Source organism: Gallus gallus, chromosome 13 (assembly GCF_016699485.2).
Source record: "Gallus gallus isolate bGalGal1 chromosome 13, bGalGal1.mat.broiler.GRCg7b, whole genome shotgun sequence".
Classification (NCBI taxonomy): Eukaryota; Metazoa; Chordata; class Aves; order Galliformes; family Phasianidae; genus Gallus; species Gallus gallus.
The window spans coordinates 865,536-881,433 of NC_052544.1; the positions used below are offsets into that span (position 1 = coordinate 865,536).

At 55.9% G+C, this 15,898-nt stretch overlaps 2 protein-coding genes across 7 annotated transcripts; both read right to left on the reverse strand.

The window, feature by feature from the left end:
* Positions 1-1,297: 1,297 nt before the first annotated feature.
* Positions 1,298-4,987, reverse strand: DND1 (DND microRNA-mediated repression inhibitor 1). Of its 3 annotated transcripts, none has more exons than XM_040647050.2 (5): positions 4,257-4,987; positions 3,138-3,252; positions 2,591-3,052; positions 2,107-2,496; positions 1,298-1,996 (listed from the first exon to the last, which is right to left on the reverse strand). In XM_040647050.2, exons 1-5 carry the CDS (start codon positions 4,530-4,532, stop codon positions 1,989-1,991), a joined length of 1,251 nt encoding a protein of 416 aa, XP_040502984.1. In that variant the 5' UTR covers positions 4,533-4,987; the 3' UTR covers positions 1,298-1,988. The 3 variants fall into 3 exon arrangements, with proteins under 3 accessions (XP_040502984.1, XP_040502983.1, XP_040502985.1); XM_040647049.2 differs by having other exon boundaries at positions 3,138-3,255; XM_040647051.2 differs by having other exon boundaries at positions 3,138-3,255; positions 3,710-4,298.
* HARS1 (histidyl-tRNA synthetase 1) lies at positions 4,489-15,866 on the reverse strand. Of its 4 annotated transcripts, none has more exons than NM_001396877.1 (13): positions 15,759-15,866; positions 15,545-15,634; positions 14,371-14,490; positions 14,079-14,171; positions 13,393-13,518; positions 11,732-11,839; positions 9,191-9,289; positions 8,229-8,322; positions 7,893-8,020; positions 7,550-7,792; positions 6,431-6,547; positions 5,532-5,678; positions 4,489-4,999 (listed from the first exon to the last, which is right to left on the reverse strand). In NM_001396877.1, the coding sequence occupies exons 1-13, from the start codon at positions 15,834-15,836 to the stop codon at positions 4,940-4,942; spliced, it is 1,503 nt and encodes a 500-aa protein (NP_001383806.1). In that variant the 5' UTR covers positions 15,837-15,866; the 3' UTR covers positions 4,489-4,939. The 4 variants fall into 4 exon arrangements, with proteins under 4 accessions (NP_001383806.1, NP_001383805.1, NP_001383808.1 ...); NM_001396876.1 differs by having other exon boundaries at positions 14,079-14,174; NM_001396879.1 differs by lacking the exon at positions 11,732-11,839 and having other exon boundaries at positions 14,079-14,174.
* Positions 15,867-15,898: the final 32 nt, after the last annotated feature.

The following is a 15,898-nucleotide window of genomic DNA, read 5'->3' on the forward strand; positions in this document are numbered from 1 at the left end:
TCGGCTGACCTGGGGCTCCCAGACTGCTCTGCTGTGTCCCCTGCAGCAGGGTGGCTGCTGGCTCCCGGGTGCTGGAGGCACAGAGAGGCACTGGCAGCCCATACAGGACAGGGCAAGGACCTTATTTCCCAGTGCGTGGTGTGCATCCCAGCATTGGGCTGCGTTACGTCCCTGCTTGGATGCTGTGGTTGGCTGGGGAAGGGGAGCTTGGCCTGATCCAACCCGTCACAGCTTGCAGGCTGCTCCCCTCGGGTGGGTGTGAGTTCTGGGCTCTGGCCAGCAGAGCCCTCGGGTGGGTGGAATTTGGTGCATAGGGTCTGGATGTGTGGTGAGGCCACCTGCAGCACTGTTGCCAAGATGTGCCCAGAAATGGCAGCCACGGTGGTGGACATTGGTGAGGGGAAGATGTTGATGGAGTGCACACGGGGCTGGAGCTCAGAGCACCACGGCTCACACAATGTGAGCGCAGCTGATGTGTGAGTGCTGTCCTCCAGCTCACCTGTGCCCGCATGAGGGATATGTGCAGCCGTTCCTTGCTGCCTGCCTGCCTGCACAGAGCAGCACTGAGAGCAAGCAAACCATTTCCTCTTGTCCTGTCACAGCAGACCCTGCTAGAGCCTGTCCCCTTCTTTTTTACATCCCCTTTAGACAGCAAAAGGCCACTTTCAGCTCCCCCGCAGCCTCCATCTGCACAGCCCCAGCTCCCTCAGCCTGTCCCCACAGGGAGGTGTTCCATCCCTGGGATCATTTTTGGGCCCTCCTCTGGATGTGCTCCAACAGCTCAATGTCTCTCCTGTGCTGAGCACTCCCTGTGAGGATGCAGCAGTCCAGGTGAGGTCTCACAGCACAGAGCAGAGGAGCAGATCCTCTCCCTCGCTGTGCTGGCTGTGCTGCTTTGGATGTACCCAGGGTATGGTTAGCTCTCTGGGCTATGAGGGCACAGTGGTGGCTCATGTCCAGCTGCCATCCAGCAGTACCCCCAGTCCTTTTCAGCAGGGCTGTGCTCCATCCTGTGACCCCCAGCTTGTACTGACAGCGGTTGCCACAGCCCAGGTGCCAGACTGTGTGCACGGCTTTGTTGAACCTCACGAGGTTCTCCTGGGCCCACTGCTCAGTCTGGGTCTCCCTGAATGGCATCCCATCCCTCAGTGTGTCCACTGCCCCTCATAGCTTGGTGTCACCCGCAGACTGCTCAGGGTGCACTCAATCCCACTCAGCGTCACTGAACACTGAACACATGAAGACACCGGAGAGCACTGATCCCCGAAGTGGTTAAAAAATGATGATGGGAACACACAAAATGGGCCAGGGGTGCCCGCGGGATCGAACCCCAGTCGGGGCCCGCAACTCAGAAACTGTTTGCCGAAGGAACCGCTGGGCTAAAGCCGGCCCAGGGCGGGTGGCAGCAGCTGCGCCTCAGGAGCTGCGTGTGGAGGTGACGTCGGGGTGACGTCAGCGGGTGCTGCCCAATGTGGGCCTGGCTGCACAACGGGAAACCGCAGGGAAACCGCAGCAACAAAACGCAACAGAACACCACCGGTGCTTCCCAGGCTCCTTTAATAGCCAGCAGGTGGACTCTGGCCTCCAGGCTGGGGGCAGTGCCTGCAGACAGCTCAGGGCTCCCTGGCTGCCCCACGGCGACAATGGGGCTGCAGGCAATGGGGCCTGGCGCCCCCAGAACGCATCCTTCCCAGGCAGCTGCTGCTCCTCCTGAGAGCCCTGCAGCACCGCAGCAACACAAAACAACTTCATCAACAGGAGAACATGGAAGCAGGCAGGGCACGCCTGCTGCCAACAACAGAACCAGTGCTGATAGGGATGGGGCAGCGCCCGCATCCTCCAGATGGCCTTCAAACAAACCCCAACGAACTCAAAACAAGGCTGAACAGGAACGCGGCCCCGCTGGGCTCAGCTCTGCTCCACGACGTGACATCAGGTGGCTCGGGTTCATTTCATAGCTGGGGCACAACGTGTGCCCACATGCACCCTCAGTGCCCTGCAGGAGAGAGGAGAGTGCTGTGTGCCACGTGGTTCTCTCCCTCCCGCCCGCCCCCAGCAGCCCCAGGAAAGCCCCCAGGTTGTGATGGGAGGTGGGAAGGGACTCACCCAGCATCATCAGGGCCAGCTGCGCCACCGCCTCTTTCATCTTCTCGTGCCCCACGGTGCCCGGCGCGTCCTCCCGCACCCACAGGAAGGTGCTGCAGGGCACGGGGTAGGACGGGATCACCACCTGGCCCCAGTACCGCTGCCAGCCGTGGGGCTCAGCCTGCACGCACCTGGTGAGGAAGCGGGGGGTGCCCAGGTGCAGCCGCCGGCACAGGGCCCCCAGGCGGCCCAGCGCCCCGCGCAGCTCGGAGGACGGCAGCACCCGCTCGGGGCTCTGCAGGCACTGCACACTGCCGGGGGGCGGCTTCTCCCCACACGCCTGCAACTGCTCCTTCAGCTCCGGCTTCAGCCACTCCACCTTCACCTTCTTCTTGAAGAGGCCCACATTCCCTAGGAGAGACCCACAGCAGCCGCACGCTCGGTCCGTCCCACCCCACCTCCAACCCCCGGCATCCATCCCGCCCCCCCCGCCACCTCCCGGTACCTTCCACCAGAGCTTTCTTGGCCATGGCGGCAGCCCGGTGCGAGCTGTACGTCAGCACGGCGACCTTGCCCTGCTTGCGGCCGGGGCTGGCGTGCAGCGTTAAGCCCAGCAGCCCCTCGGTGGCCTCCAGCAGCATGGTGTCCAGCTCCCTGCGGCGCAGCGTGGCGGGCAGCCCGTTCACGCTCAGCTCGCACTTCTCGAAGCTCCGGCACACCAGGATGGCGCGGCCCTCCTGCACCTCCCAGTTGTTGAGGGCGGCGATGGCCTTCCCGGCACCGTGCTGGTCGCTGTATTTGGCGTAGGCGAAGCCGCGGTTGAGCCCGCTGAAGGTCAGCATGAGGCGGAACTCGTAGAGCTGCCCCACGCTCTGGAAGAGCGGGATGAGCGTGTCCTCATACAGGTCCCGCGGCAGCTTGGCGATGTACACCTCGGAGCCCGGGGGCGGCGGGCTGCCCACCCACCCTGCAGGCACACGGATGTGGTGTCAGAGCACCGCCCGCCGGGACCCCCCCCCCCGGCAGCACCACGCCGAGCTGCTGGCACCCACCTGGCGGAGGGCCGCCGTACCGCCTCTGCCCGTTCACCTGCACCAGGTCGATGCCGGTTTCTCTCACCCAGGCGAGCAGAGCCATCTTATTGGTCCGGTTGATGCTGCTGGTCCACTGCTGAGGAGGGAGTAAGGAGGTCAGCGCTGGACCGGGCAGAGCACCCAGCTGCCCAACCACAGGCATCCCAACCCCGCAGCGCGGCCCCCAGGCTGAGCACCGGGCTGCAAGTGGAGCGAGCGCAGGGCTGTGCTGCCCTCAGGGAGCATCCGAGGAGCTCTCCTGCTCCACCTAAGAGAAGCAACTCTGGTAGAGCACATGGGCACCAACAGCTCCTCTAGAGATGCCTGCAAAGGCTCTGACAGCGGACATTTGGCTGCATCACAAGGCAGGGCGGGAGCGAAGTGCCGCTCTGAGCCATTGTATCGCGGTGAGCACAGCCCCAGGCAGGCTGGGTGGGACACGCAGAGCCAGCGCCCATCTCCAGCCCACCCCCCCGGCACTGCGGACAATGCAGCCTCAAGGAGGAACTGAGGACACTGCCCACGCAGCACCATCATCGCTGAGTACTCACTAAGTACCGCCCTGTCTCATCACCGCCATTGAAGCGCTGGAGGTGCCCCAGAACCGCGGAGATGAGGCACGGAGTGACGCGGTTAGCGTGCATGTGAGGGTGGGTCGATGACCGTAGAGATCTTCTCCAACCTTCACGACTCAACCGCTCCAGTCGCAGCTCGCGCTAAAATACCTTCTGGTCGCATTTTACGCCCATTCACCTCTGGGTCTCTGTCCCCGCCGGGCTCCGCCTTTCCCGAAGCCCAAAACACCCCTCCGGACGCAGCCGCGGCCCCCGCAGGGAGAGCTCCGAGCGGGTCCCGGCAGCAGCAGTCCCACGCGAGGCTCCCGACCCACGCGAGGCAGCGCTGCGCGGAGCGGCTCTGAGCCCCGACGGGCGCGCACAGAGCGCGCTGCCGGCCTCTCCCGCAGCCGCTCCGAGTCCCTGCCCGGCCCTACGCGGTGCCCTCGAGCCGGGCAGCGCGAAGCCCGACGGCCGCTCCAAGGCAAGCGGGGATTCCCCGAGCGCGGCCTCGTCCCGCAGCCCCCTGCCGCAGAGCACCCACCTCCTCCGCCATCGCAGCTCCTCGTGGCCCCCTCCCTGCTCTGGAACCTTCCGTCGCCACCGCCCACCGTCGGGCTTCGAGTGCCCCGCCCCGGGGAGGGAGGAGAGAGCGGAGGGCCGGGGGTGCAGCACAGCCCCCCCCTCCACCCAGCAGCGCTGTGCTCCTGGCGCGGGGCCGCCGAGGAACTACCCGAGCAGAGGCGGGCAGGTGAGCGGAGGGAAGGAAAGGCGAGGCGTAGGATGGCCGAGATTTATTGGTTGTCAGAACATTTGGCATGGGATAAGGTCAACCCCCGCGGCCAGAGCACAGACGCTGGGCTGGACATTTATTGAACGCGAAGGGCACAAAGAGCTGCAGACAAGAGCCTGGGGGCTGCTGGCAGCACGGGGCTCCTCTGGTCACGGTACAGCTGCAGACAGGAGGGCAGTGTGTGCCAGAGCCACTCACAAAACATCTTTCAATGACACAGCCAAGGGCTGGGCATTTCATAGGAGTCAGTGCGGCCTCTCTGCTCCTGTGGGGAAGGGGAGGACGCAAGACAAAGAATAAATACAACCTCCAAAGGCTTCCCCAACCCTGCATCTGCTGCCAGCTGGCTGGGTGGTAGAGCCAAGCAGCCTGGTTGGTCACAGGAGTGCGTCTGTCTGCCAGAACCCAGCATGTGAGAGCTGTCCAGGTGGGTCCTACAGCTGATTTGTTCGCCTCCTGATCTCCTCCACGAGGCTCTCCCTGCGGATGTTGACCTACGCAGAAAGCAGAAGGCTCCATAAATACAACACAAGCAGCTGGTTACACGGTCCCTGAGGAATGGCCCATGCCATTCCACGGCCTTTGCCTGATGAAATTGTGCCACCGTGGCACCAGTGCCTCGATGGGGAATCAAGCAGGCAGCAGCATATGTGCAGAGCTGAACTCAGCCCCACGAGAGTAAGCACTGTAAGTAACCCTCCCACCCACCAACCACGCACAACACTCTTCCACTCTTTCTGAAACTGAGACCAGCACACAGATGGCTTCTGGTCCCCTCCTTGTTCCAGCAGGGCACCTCCAGGCCCCTCAGTGATACTCCCATACCCTGGAAGAAACATGGAAGCAGCCATAGAGCAACGCTGACCCTCTCTCATTGCAAGCCCTTGAGCTTTTACCTCGCCTCTGGGTACCAAACTCAAAGCGTGGGCCTGCACCAGTTTCCCTGCTGTACACAATCTGATCCTGTGGCTAAACAGGGCATGGAAGGCAGGTCTGAGCTGGGACGGAAGGTCAAGCAGCCCTCACCTCCTCCCTGGTTGCCACGACCCGCAGCTTGACAACTCCATCCTTGAGCTCCTGCTCTCCCACAATGGCCACAAGGGGGATGCCCGTATCCTCGCAGTACTGCAGTTGATTCAGGAGCTTGGGGTTCTTCTTGTACAGTACTTCTGCCTGGAAGGGAACCAGAACACAAGGCTGCTCTCAGCACTGGCCTGTTGCTCTGTGCCCCACTGTCGCACCAGCATTCCCAGGCCAGTCCAATTGCTATCTGGTGAGCAGGAGGTATGCATGGACTGGTTGACATCAAAGGCAGGGCACTGCAGCTAGAAAGTAATGCAGCACAGCTCAGAAAAACTTGTAAGACACTGCTGCTCCTGGGAAAGCACCAGGTTGTCAGCTCTAGTGTGAGTCAGAACTAGGACTGACACCTGTGCTGTTCCTGAGGCTCAGAAGCCCTATGGAGCACCCCACCCCTTCTCTGCTGGGCATCATGGCAGACTGCCTGCAGCAGGAGCAGTGCACAGACACTGGTGGCCTTTTGAACAATGGAAAACACAGCCCAGGCTCCTCCCCTCCTTGCAAGGCTCTGCAACATTGTGTTTCCTGTTGGAAGCGGTGTGACATCACAGCTGCCATTCAGCAGAGGCGGAAGTGCTGCCCTGCTCTGGCAATCCATCCTGAGCAAAGCCATGACAGTCTCTGCAGTAGTATAGGGCCAAGCAAGTCGTATCACCCAGCACACCCCAAAGAACATCTCATGTAGGATGCAAAGAGGCAAGCTCCACTCAGGAAGGCAGCCTGCTGCCCACCCTCCCCCTACGACTCCTTCCTCCCAGAGGAAAGCCAGATGTGGTCTATTTCCAGGCATAAGAAAGAAGACAGTGGATCAGGCAGCTCCTGACTTGGCCACCACCTGGTTATACCTTGATTCCAGCATCCCACAGCTCAGAGATGAGCTTCAGTCGCTCTTCAAGGAGCTTCTTTTGGGCAGAGGCCACAAGCACTTGTGTCTCTGTTGTCCTGATCTTCTCCTCCGAGGCCTAGAAAAGGGACAAGGCTCAAAAGATTCTATGGACACACAGACACACTCAAGGCTCTAAGAACAGCATATGCTCTGAGCAGTCAGACAATGCCCAGAGATCCACCCTAGAATCTCAACTTTTGTGATTGTTCCATGTTTTGGGGCTTATCCCAGCCTCCCTCCTGTGCTTGCAGGTGCACACAGAATGAGTAATTTCACTGCCAACTTCTGTCTAGAGATTGTCCCTCCACACCCAAGGGCCTGCAGCCTTTGGGAAATCTGCTCAGAGTGGCTGAGAGCAGCAAGCCCTGCAGGAGCTGCACAGAGCCGGCTGCCTGTTATACAACTGGGCTGGGAACTACGGGTTAGGCTAACAGCAGCAAGCTGAGATGTCCCAGCTCTGTCAGCCTCAGTTGAGTCTGGCTGCCAAGAGCTCTCCCCACAACAGGGCTCAGGGGGAGGGAAATGCATGGCAGTGTTTTGGAATCCTAACCAAGACCTCTTTAACATCCACTGAATGGGACTGAGAACAAATTGGTAGAACAGCTCTGAGGAGGAGGGAAGAGGAAAACCGTACCTTAGACCCTGACAAAGGCACTGTACTCTCTAACACAGGACATCCAGCCCCTATCAGGTCTTTGTAGTGCTCTCAGCAGGATGGGTACACATGCAAGACTGTTTGCCCATGAGCCTCGCAGAGCAGCACTGGCTTGCCATGAAGGTGGTGTGGTCACAGGGATGCCTAGTGCAGGGAGAACACTGAGGCATCTGACCAAGGCACATTATACAGCTGGAGATCACAGTGCTCCCTCCAGGTGGAGCTGTAGTGGAGACTGTAGAAAAGGGATCAGGTCTGAAGCCAGGGAAAACAGGAGACTCAACTTGTTCTGACTTCCTGCTGTAGAACACAGCAGAGGCCTGGCTAGGTTAACCATCGAAGACCAACTTCAGCATGTGCTGGACTGGAATACATGGGGAGAATGTAAACCTTGTGTGCTTAGCTGAGTACCAATGCACTCACCTCCACTCTCTGCTCGAGGATGGAGAAGATCCGCTCAATCCCAATGCTGATCCCCACACATGGCACCTTCCGCCCCTTGGGATCAAACATCCCCACCAGACCATCATAGCGACCGCCTCCAGCCACACTCCCAACACTGACTGACTCCTCTCCATGGTCATTCTCCTGCTGCAGCAGGACAGCCTCATATATCACCCCTGTGTAGTAATCTAGGCCTCGTGCCAGGCTCAGGTCAAAGGAGATCTGCAGGACACAAGAGAAGCCCCTTCAGCAGCTGTGGTCAGGGGCCCGGGGCTGCCCGGTCAGCAGGGCAGCACCCCCTCCTGCCTCTGCTCCTCCTCACCTTCCCTGTGATGCCAAACAGTGTCAGGTACTCAAACAGCAGCTTCATGTCCCCCAGCCCCTCCTTGGCCAGCTTGTTCTGGGACAGCTTTGGGTCCTGGAGAAGCTGCTCAATCAGGTCCATGCCACCTGCGGGGACAAGTTGTGCCTCAGGTCAGCCAGTGCAGCAGCACCTGCAGTGATGTGCCCAGGCTGCCACGTGTGCTGCTTTGTGCCCCTCCATCCCTGCCCAGGACACACCTTTCCCAGCCTGCCTGGCGTGGAGGAGAGCAGCTGCACTCACGGGGAGTGCAACAGAGCAGAAAGGAGGGTAAGGGCTGGATCCCACCGTGCTCACCATGAAGCTGGACGTACTCTCCGATGCGATCTGCAGCCTCAGGTGAGAGTCCCTTCTCTCCTACCATCTCGTTCCTCACTTCCTCCCATGGCATCTGTGAGGGGGTGAGAAGAATATCAGCCACTGCCTCGGGTATGTGGTCTCCCGAGGAAGGTTTCTGATAGCACTGCCCCTACAGGTGATCAAACACCTGCCCTCAGCACATCTCCACACTGCAGAACTCCATCAGCATTGGGGTGGTTAAAAGGTTTATGAGTGAAGCAGCAGACTAAATGCCCTCAGGGCATGGTTGTAACTCCATCTCTTGCACTTCCACATGGTCTTTTTGTATCCTAATCCTGCAGTCACCTAAACTGCCCCAAAACTTGAAAGCCCCAAGACTTGCACTGAGCAATATGTTCTTCCTGTGACTGCACGTGCAGCCCTGGAACTGCATTACTAGAAAAACAACCTTGCACTGATGATGGCAACAGATGAATGTGAAGACATACTATGAGGACACACACAGTGCAGCACATATCAAACTGACCACCCTTCCCCTGCCCAGAAGGCAGGAAAGTGCTGCTGGTAATTTTTTCCAGGCTCGTATTTCTGGTCTCTTACACCTTCTCACTCCAAATGCTTTCCTCTGCCTTCTGCTGAACACTGTAACCTGCCCATACGTGTCCTCCTTGCTTCCCTTTGCTGCATCTCTGACTTCCCTATCTCCCATGGGTCCCACACGAGTCAGAGCTGTTTGCTGTACAGTGAAGTCCTGATCATGCTCAAACCTCACAGACAGCAATGTGCAGCTGCTGCAGGCTCTGTGCTCCCAGCCGGGATGCCAGACATCACATCAATAACAGCACTGGCTCGCATGCAGCATTTATGAACAGGTCATAACTGCGACCTCGCTAAGAGCCCACAGGACAGAGACTCACAGAAAGCCCAGCAGGTGTGCAGCCTGGAGCTGCAGCCCATACCTTATCGAGTTTGTCGACGCTGGAGCAAATCGTTCGGAACTTGCTGTCTGGGACACCACAAACTGCAAACATCCCATCAAGGATGCGCCGATCATTGACCTGGGAGACAAGGAGAAAGCCATACACCATGAGCTCAAGCAGGTGCTTCAGATGAGTCCAGTTTTTCTTCTCTCTAGTTCTAAGCACAGAAGAGAGAAACTAGCAGCCACCCTACCTCCAGGGGAAACTCGTGCCCCAGAAACTCCAGCATTCTGATGTGCAGGTTATCTCCCAGTGCAAATCCATGGTGAAAGAAAGACAGCTCTATGCATTTTCAAAACCTTCTGCCCACATACCTCTCTAAATGCTCAAGAAACCACAGTTGGAAGGGGGTAAAATCTCACTGTGGATTAGGAGCTGGCAGAGGAAAAGTGAGAAAATGAACTTTGCAGGAACATGGTGAGTCAGAGTCAGCTAGAACAGCAAAGAGAAGGGATGGCAAAAGAATCAAACCAACAGTCTACTTGAAATCAGCCTATGGGGAGGCTGCCAACATTTTTTGCTGTTTACAGTTTCTGGGTAATTTCTCCCCATTCCTGGGGAGCTACGCTGCCTCTCCCCCAAGAGCAGCCAGATAGCTCAAGCTGTCAGGCATGGGAAGAGCCATCACATTCTCCTCCTGGAGCTGCTGACACTCAGCAAGAAGGAAGAGCAGTAGCACTACAATGGGTTGACCTCAGCTGACCACCAGGCACCCACCAAGCTGCTCTCTACAGGAGGGGAGAAAGGGTCTAGCCAAAGACATGAAGATCATTCACCAGTTACCATCGAGGGCAAAGCAGACTTGGCTGGGGGAAGATTAATTAGTTGCCAATTAAAAGTTGAGTAGGAAAGTCAGAAAGAAAAAATAAACTAATCTTCCCCCCACCACTCCTTCCCACACTCAGCTGCACTCCCTACTCTTCTGTCTCCTCTGCACATCCCCATGAGCACTGCATGCAGATGGAGACCACAACACTCGGTCTCTTCTGCTCCCTTCACCCTCGTGCTCCCCCCTGACCCAGTGTGGGCTCTGGTCCTCAGCACAGAGCCCTTCCCAAACTGATCCCTCTACAGGATGCTCATCTGCCTGTTGCAGTGCGAGGTGCTCCACAGGCTGCAGAGATACAACCTGATTCTCCATGGGCTGCACAGGAAGTTCTGCTCTGGCACAAACTTGGCTTGGGCCAGTGATGGGTCCCTTTAGGAGCTGGTTAGAGTTGGCTCTGTCCAACACGAGGGCAGCTCCTGATCTCTTCTTGCAGCGCTCACGCTACCAAACCTTGCCGTGTAAGTCCAGTACAGGGGCCTACGAATCATCTCATGTGTGGATTTGTAAAAATAGCTCAGGAACAGACCACAGACTCAGGAGATTAATTCACTATGTTCCCTGCATTGCCAGTACAAGAACAAAGGGACATCGGATACTTTAAAACCTTGCTATGATATTTTCCTTTTTCTTTTTCTTTTTTGATAGTGCAAGCCAATTCCATGGTTTAATTATGTTCTGTAAGAGAAGGTAATTGAGACCAAAGGCTTAGCTGAATTCAACATTCCATGGGTAGTGAGAGCACACTCAGTTAAATTAGATAGAAACAAAGACTGCTTGGGAGAATGTAACCCTCCAGCATCAGTATAACCCAACAGTCCCCCACAGAAGATGCAGAGTCCTTTGTACTGCAGACAAGTTATGTTGCTGTTTCCCATCGCAGGGATGCCTGTTCATCCTCAAAGGCATTTGCTGTTGCCACTGGCCAAACATAACCCAGCTGCACTAGATCTAGAGAGGCAGTTCCTATGCACAGCACTTCAGCTCATCTCTGACAGGTCCCTGGGCAAGTAACCGAGCACAGGGCAGGGCTGGCAGTTCAGGGTGCAGCACCCAGTCCACACTGTTCTTTCCCTGCATAGCACAGCAACAACATGGCTCTGCAGCCTTCTCACAGACCCTGCTGACCTCCTGCACATCAGGCCCTCCTACAGCCTTCCCATCCCAGCTGAGCACCATGTGCTTCCACACCAAGGTAAGAGAGGTGTTCTGAAGCACACAGCAAGCTCAGCCTAATGCTCAGTACAGTACTACTCTTCCTCTGGAAGAGGCCTCAGTAGGGGGAAGGAGTTGGTGGAAGGCAGAAGTTTGCTAATGACACAGCTCACACACAGAAGATGTCCCTCCTAAAGCGACAGAGATAGCTCTGACAGGGGCAGGAACCCTGGGCTAGAGACTGTATTTTACTGCAGGCAGTGAATGTAACAGTCAGCTTTTTTTTTGACTGCTGGATGTTTTGCAGGGGACCATGGCAGATGCTAGAGAACTCTGCTAATTATGGCCTTGGGAGACCTAATTCCCACCTAAAAGGGGTCCTGAGATGAAGCACAGCTTTTCAGCATATACACCACAAGAGGGCAGAGAGGCAAGATGACAAGTGCTCTGGATTCGGCCTCAGTGGGCAGGTGCTCCTGGGTACAACCACAGGAACAATCATCATTGCTTCCCACCCGAGGATCCAGTCCTGGCCTCACCTTAATGAGGAAGTCCCCAAGCTGCAGGTCACTCAGGATCTCCTGCACTATCTTCAGGCACTCAGCGTCTGGAATCATTGGGTCGAACTGCCCAGCAATGTCAAAATCCTGAGGCACAAGAAAAGGCAGAGAGCACTTCAGCACTGCTGCCGTGGCTGCAGCCACAACTTCGACTCTGCTGTTAAAAGCACACTGTTTACAAAAAGCAGCAAAAACAGGGTAGAAAAACAACAACAAAAGACAAAGAGATCATCAAGAACAAATAAACTGAACAAAGGAATCAGAAAGGAAAGGAGATTTTGATCCTCAAAATGTTCTTTTTTTTTTTTTATTTTCCCCTTCTAAATGAACAAGCAAATCAAGATACTGTTAAGGCACAGAGAGGGAATAAGACAGCAGACGTGATCTCAACTGACACAAAACCAAAGTTTCAACTGCAAAGACAGAAAAAAGACTAGAAAAAGCACCAATATGTACAGTTACAGCTTAAGAGCAAGATGTTTCAATAGGCTGCTGCCCGTGGTAGGAAAACAGGAAAGGCAGCACCAAAAATTGGAGAAGAAAAACACAGAAGCAAAAGGAAACCTTTTGTTCACCTCCAATTTACAAACCCCCAAATGCAAAATTTTCTATCAGATTTTGAGTAAAAGAACAATTAGGGACATGGGACTAAATGGTGAGTAAATTTCAATGTAGTTTCACCAAGCTTCCACAATAAAACAGGGCAACGGAGAAGGGAAGAGATGTGATTGCATCAGTCAGTCCTCTGATAGCTGAACGTGAGGGAGGATGATGCAATCCCCATGGAAGCTGGGCAGGACATTTGGAAAGAAAACACACACAAATATCCAAGGGCTATATCAATCACACTTAAGAAAGGATGCGGAAAACAGCACTGGTACAAGGAAAAGTGAACTGACACACAAAAGTTGTGCCTGGATATGAGACTTTCCAGCTAGCCTACAAATGAGACCTTGGAAAAATCCTAAGTTGTCTGAAAAAGGAAATTCACCAAGGTCAGAAGCTGGAAGGTATCACCAGAAATGGTATGAGGAAACAGAAATATTCTCAATTAAGTTTACTCGTGGCACAAAGCCCTTGGAGTGGTGTTAGCACAGTGGAACAAATCCATTCCTCAGGGCTACCGCTCTTGTCTGGGAAAGTCACAATGGAAATTGCTTTCTTTGTTCTGTAACTTGGCCTCTGGGTTTTCCCTTACTTTGAAATAAAATGGACTAAGCATGGGATGGAAGCAATGGGTGCTGTGGCTGAGTTGCTCATCTGGTTCGTGCATGCTGCTCACACACTCAGCTGTTCAGCTCTTGTCAGATTTGGGATCCCAAGGAAATTCTTCCCCTCAACCAAACTGGCAAGCACTGTGGGATGGAGCAAGGAGCTGCTGTCCTCCACAGTGCAAAATACCACCCATACCTGGGGGTTACAATGGCTCAGACCCCTGGCAAGGCACTGCCTTGTGTTACAGCCAACGTTCTCAGCCTCTCCCACTCTTGAGCTGCTTTTCAAACCCAGAGGGGAACACAATGGAGAAGAAGAGCTTCCCAGAGCTGCAGGGAAGTTGACTGCAGGATAACAGCCACAGTCCTACATCCCCACAACCACTGCCCAGCCTCCAACCCTGCATTGCAGCTGGCCACACTCACACACTGGTAGAACTCCCTGTAGCGGCCTCTGGTCATGGCCGGGTTGTCCCGTCTGTACACCTTTGCGATGTGATAGCGCTTGATGTTGGTGATTTTGTTCATTGCCAAATAACGAGCGAAGGGTACCTGTAACCACAGGGTTAAGGATGGGAAGGAGGAGGGATCACCCCACCCAGTTATCAGTCATGGGCAGCGCTGTAGCCTCGCTATCTCCCCCAGCACAGACACACGGCACCACACATGGCACACACCTGTGGGTCAAAGCAACAGCTAAGAGATGCTGGACTGGCCACAGCTCCTCAAGGTCTCCACAAACACCCTAGATATATCCCACACATCCTGCATCTAGCAAAGGGGCATTTACCCTATGGGCACTGCCTTAGGTTAGACCTCACCACCTAGTCTGGGTACCCTGCTGTAGAAAGAACTCCGCTCAGCAGAGATCTTCCTTCTCTCTACCTACCAGCATTACTTTGACTAATTTAAGCACCAGGCAGTGTAAATAACCGAGCAACAGTTCTGCACCCACTGTAACACATTACCTTTTCACATACTCCCTGCCTGGAGAGGATCAATACCAAGGGGCTGCCCTCTCACCCTCCTCCTCCCTACTGTTCTGGGCAGCACTGCCACAGAAAGAGGGCAGCAAAGAACAAAACCCCTCAGCACGGGCTGTTGCAGGATACAGTTAGGTCATAGCGCAGGGACAGCAGCTCTCCTCCTTGATCTTTCAGATCATAGATGAGCTTTGAATCCTCTCCGTATTTCCCTGTCAGCGTCTCCTACGAAGAAAAAAAAAGAAAAAGGGCACAGGAACAAACAGCATCTTCAGTGTCAAGTGGTGAGCCCTAGAGCACAGAGAATAAAGAGAGAAAGGGAGGACACCAGGGAGATGGAAAGAAAACAGTCAGCCCTCAACACGGGCTTCCAAGTGCAAGGTCCCCATCCGCTCAGCTGATGTGCAGCACTCTCACTCACCTTCAGCTCAAACACTGGTGTGTCGATGACTTCTGCTCCGTGGCGCTTGAAGCAGGCGATGATAGCACTGAAGACTCTCTCACGAATGGCCATCTGCTTGGGGCCATAGTCCCGTGTGCCCTGGGACGAGGTGAGGGAAAGAAAAGCAAACAGTACGTTGGGTTAGAAGTATGTAGTGGCAGACGGATGTGAGAGGTGATGTAAAGAATCAATTGCTTAAAAAGCCAGAAGGGTCAGGCCTGTATTTTGACAATTTGATATTCAATAAATTCACCAGTCTGGGTCCCCTTTTAGTCTTCCCCACTGTTCGGAGTCACTGAATTATCGCAATGACAGCCTTTAGGTTTCCAGGAACACATAACTCACTGTCAATTAACTGTTCCTTTCATTTTCAAGGGCCCAACAATTAGCCGAAGCAGGCAGCAGGACCACCCCAGCAAGGGGTTGAACAGCAAGGAGGGACCTTCAGCAGTGCACTGGTGCAGCTGGGACAGGCTGGAAACACAAACTATTTCTCCTGATACTCACAGAGCCACAAAATCCTCCTTCTGCATATTTGAATCATGAAACGTTTCTCTTCCCAGGCCCCACACCACAGTTAGCACTTACTAAAACAAGGAAACGGACAAGGGAGACTGTCTCGAGGCACATCCCTTAAGTCACTGGCATTAAGGTAACGGTTTTCATTCAGGAGCAACATTCATAACCGTCCCCACACCTCAGCACCAAAGCAGTGGCTTTCAGGTCAGCCTCCAGTGTCGACGCAAAGAACCTTCAGCAGAGATTCTATTACCAACACCCGGAGGCACACTGACAGGCTGCCGTGCAGGGAAAGGTCCTGGAAGAGGACAACGCGATACCTGCAGCTGGGCTGCTCACTGAGCCAGGGGACCGCGCTCTCACTGACCAAAGCGACACCAAAAGCCTCGAGGCTTTTACTGCCCCCCACATCCCCACGTGCTCTGAGCACTCCCGGCGCCCACCTCCAGCACCCGGAACGGTTCGCAGCGCTGTGCTCCCCCACAGCACCACCCCCTGCCCAGAGCTCACAGGGGCAGCTCGGGGCTGGGAGATCCCACACGCACCGGGGGGGATCAGTGGGAATGTATGGTCTGAGCACAGCCCGCCCTGCGGGGCCTCTCGGAGAGCGTCAGCAGCGCCCGGCGGAGCTCACCTTGGGGGTCTTGAGCACGAACTTGTGCTTCCCCTCATCTCCTCCCAGATGCGCCTTCATCTCCAGCAGCTTCGCCACCTCCTTGGCTATCTGTGAGGGAAGGAAGGGCGGGCTGAGCCCGGCGTCCGCCGCACACCGCCCCCGGCCCCCCCCCAGCCCCTCCTCCCCCCGGCTCTCCGTCACACCGCACCCCTCCCGCAGAGCGCAACCGCACCTCGTCGGGCTCGGCCTTGTCCTGCTTCAGCCGCCGCACCACCTCCGCCTGCTGCCGCACCGCCGCCTCGTCCGCCATGACCGCCTCTGTGCCCCGCCACGCATGCGCACTGCCGCTCCTGACAGCCCCGACACTGCGCC

What these genes read in the sequence shown, in the direction of transcription:
- DND1 (XM_040647049.2), bottom strand. Translation starts at nt 4,532, where the DNA reads ATGCCAAATGTTCTGACAACCAATAAATCTCGGCCATCCTACGCCTCG. An exon ending in GAGCTGCGATGGCGGAGGAG is followed by an intron (nt 3,256 to 4,256) that starts GTGGGTGCTCTG and finishes CTCCCTCCTCAG; the next exon opens with CAGTGGACCAGCAGCATCAA. An exon ending in GTACGGCGGCCCTCCGCCAG is followed by an intron (nt 3,053 to 3,137) that starts GTGGGTGCCAGC and finishes GTGTGCCTGCAG; the next exon opens with GGTGGGTGGGCAGCCCGCCG.
- HARS1 (NM_001396876.1), bottom strand. Translation starts at nt 15,836, where the DNA reads ATGGCGGACGAGGCGGCGGTGCGGCAGCAGGCGGAGGTGGTGCGGCGG. An exon ending in AGAGTACGTCCAGCTTCATG is followed by an intron (nt 8,021 to 8,228) that starts GTGAGCACGGTG and finishes TTGTCCCCGCAG; the next exon opens with GTGGCATGGACCTGATTGAG. An exon ending in TGTTTGGCATCACAGGGAAG is followed by an intron (nt 7,793 to 7,892) that starts GTGAGGAGGAGC and finishes TGTGTCCTGCAG; the next exon opens with ATCTCCTTTGACCTGAGCCT.